Genomic DNA, 2,979 nt, shown 5'->3' on the forward strand with positions numbered 1-2,979 from the left:
CTAAGAATGTGAAAACCGCAAACTATCATATAAATTTCCACATTGATAGTGAAAGTGACGCGATTTGAAACGAATTCAAACACGTCCAGAATCTATTTTTACTTCTCATTTTCATCTTAGAAATTTTTCCCCCCATGAAATTCTTAATTCTTTTTCCAAACCTTTTTTTTTCATTTTCAATTAGTTCAAAATTATTGAAAATTTTATTCACAATCAAGCCCTGTTTTCTTATAATAATAAAAAAATTATTCTCCCCAACATACGTAGGTCCAAAATAAAAACACACCACTGCTTAGTACTAGTAGTTAGTATCATTATTGAAGTTAACCAATACTACTACCTACACAGCAAATGGTATTATACTCAGTCTGTAGTTGTAGTTGTACCTTCTTTTGTCGATTAGTTAACAGTTATTTCGGTCGTTGAACTTTTTGGATTGCTCCGCTAATACACCTATCATTTTAGCTTGATTGGTGGGATTAGAATATTTTCTTTTAAATTCACTTGCCTTCACTTTATTTTTCTGGTCTTAGTCAACACTCTGCACATGTGTCGGTGATACAGAGAGAGAGATAGAGAAAGAGAAAGAGTTCAATATTCAAAATAAAAAACATGTAATCATCATCATATATATCAACTCTTCTGCACTTGCTTTCTCACATACCAGATTCACAAATTTGGTTCTATGAGGTTTACAGGCGGAGGTTGTAAATTGTAATCATACAAAAGTAGACCAAATCAGAAACCCAAAAGTAAAAAAAAAAACTAGAGAAAACAAAAGAAAAGAATGCAGGAAGGAAATCATAGGAAAATATACATCCTAACTATTAAAGAAATGACCATAGTTAATTTAATAAGGTCATTCTCTTTCCCCTTCCCTCCCCCCTTGATTCTTGATTCCATTCCATTTTTTTGGAATTAATGGAGCGGCCTGCAGATACAGTTGCTTGCTGGAGGGGTCATAATCAGCAGCGGGAACCCTTCCTACAGGTGAGTGCACCCGCACCAGTGGTTATGGACCCCACCAGTGAAGATGGCCTTGCACTCAAGCTAGAAGCTCTTGCATAACTAGAGGAGGCTCCAGCCCCCGATGCCGTGAAAAACGCACCGTTTACTAACAAGTCCCCTTCTGACCTCCAATTCCACCCCTTCCATTCACTCTCTGCTGCATCCTCATGCTTTGTCACCTGCACAATTTCACATAAATAGTATCATATGATCTCATTATAAAAAAACAATACTTTAATTTAATAATTTTATTTAATTATTTAATTATTTACCTCTTTGCTGAATCTGTCATCAGGTGCAACAAACCTGTTGCCTTGGCTATTGATGGTAGGATTAGCACTTCCCCCAATGGCATACATTTCCCAGTGAGTATAGTCATTGTTCACCACATGAAAATATCCATGCCTACACCTGCACTCATCACCAACATTTTTTTTTTCAATTTTCATCACTAGTGGCCCCACATAGTAATAGCTATTAACACAGTAAGCTTTTTTTCACTTTTGACTCTTTCTCAAATTTCACAAGTAAAGCAATTTTGGAAAACGGAAACAAGATTTTAGTACTTTATTACTTTACCTTGGCATTCTTTGAACAAGGCCTTCACCAAAGTGGTTGAAAGCAATAGTAACCTGCATGTTCTTGTCCTGAGTGTAGGAATCACTGTGGCCCAAAAGCATGACCTTGTCATGGTGAGTCATGTAATTGTTGGAGATGGTAATCGCGGTAGAGCCATGAATGGCATCGATCAACCCATCATTGCAGTTAGACAAAGAGCAATGGTCAACCCACACGTGGCTCCCTCCAAAGATCGACACGCCATCACCGTCCGACACGGTCCTCCAGCCGTAGTGCCGTGGGGAGTCCCGCACCATAGCATTCCCACCTTGCTTACAGTCATGAATGTTTATCCCATGGATTATAACGTTGGTCACATACTGTATCGTTATGCATGGACCACCCGCAATGTGCACGCTGGCGCCTCTTCCGTCGATGGTCTTGAAGGAGTTCATGATGAGCTCCTCCTTCAGCTTGATCACCATGTCTCTTGCGAAGATGATCCAGAGAGGCTCGTCTTGAATAACTGCGTACCGGAGGGTTCCCGGCTTCGGTGTCACCGGATCGTCGTCGCCGGAATCGGTCACCACGTAGATTTTTCCGTTCTTTCCTCCGATGGCGTTTTTCCCGAAACCAATCGCACAATCCGCTAGCCTCTGGCGGTTCTTCTCCCAGTTCGGGTCACACCTCCAACAATCGTCAATGGGGTTCCCTGTCGCACAGGACAAGTACCCCAAATTCCTTCTAGCTACGGAAGCATTGATTTTCCTGCACCAAATAAATACATTAAAAAAAAACATTAATTTCATTATTGTGTCTCATGCTTATACACCTAACGTGCACCAAAGTGCACCAAAGAAGTTTAGCTCGGTTGGTTTAACAATATGCGTGATTCTCATACATCAAACAAATAGTGTGACATTTAATAACTAGAAGGACATTGCATTAAGATGTGTGTCGTACAATTAGGTAGTGGGGGGCATGAGTAAAAGAGATCAATGTGGGTTTACCTGTTAATTTCTTGGGCCACAAATTCAGGGTCTTGGACAGGGGAAGAGGAAATGAGGGTTGGGGTGAGGAGAGAGAAGATGAGGAAGAGGAGAGAAAGAAAAGTGGTGGCCATGTTTGATTTGGTGTTTGTGTTGTGTGAGGAGGCTAGGGATGAGAAGAAAGTACGTAGTTGGGGGTAGTATATAAAGGAATTAAAGCCGGGCTAAATGGCGTGATTAAACTGAACATGTAGGACCCAAATGCTTCGTGATTTCTGGTTTTACGGGATACCAGTTGGGCAGTTTTGTCCGTTAAGCAAGCCCCAAATGATGGGGGAAGCTCCTAACACTCTTGCATTGTAAATAAGGCTCTCAGAAAAACATAAAAAAGAGGAATGTGCTCACTGCACGACAATCAAATATT

At 40.6% G+C, this 2,979-nt stretch overlaps 1 protein-coding gene across 1 annotated transcript; it reads right to left on the bottom strand.

Annotated features, from left to right (window-relative positions):
- Nucleotides 1-594: 594 nt before the first annotated feature.
- LOC114412022 (probable pectate lyase 18) lies at nucleotides 595-2,746 on the bottom strand. Its single transcript, XM_028375785.1, has 4 exons — nucleotides 2,577-2,746; nucleotides 1,588-2,334; nucleotides 1,281-1,419; nucleotides 595-1,187 (listed from the first exon to the last, which is right to left on the bottom strand). The coding sequence occupies exons 1-4, from the start codon at nucleotides 2,687-2,689 to the stop codon at nucleotides 966-968; spliced, it is 1,221 nt and encodes a 406-aa protein (XP_028231586.1). The 5' UTR covers nucleotides 2,690-2,746; the 3' UTR covers nucleotides 595-965.
- Between the last annotated feature and the right edge of the window lie 233 nt (nucleotides 2,747-2,979).

This window comes from Glycine soja, chromosome 5 (genome assembly GCF_004193775.1).
Source record: "Glycine soja cultivar W05 chromosome 5, ASM419377v2, whole genome shotgun sequence".
Classification (NCBI taxonomy): domain Eukaryota; kingdom Viridiplantae; phylum Streptophyta; class Magnoliopsida; order Fabales; family Fabaceae; genus Glycine; species Glycine soja.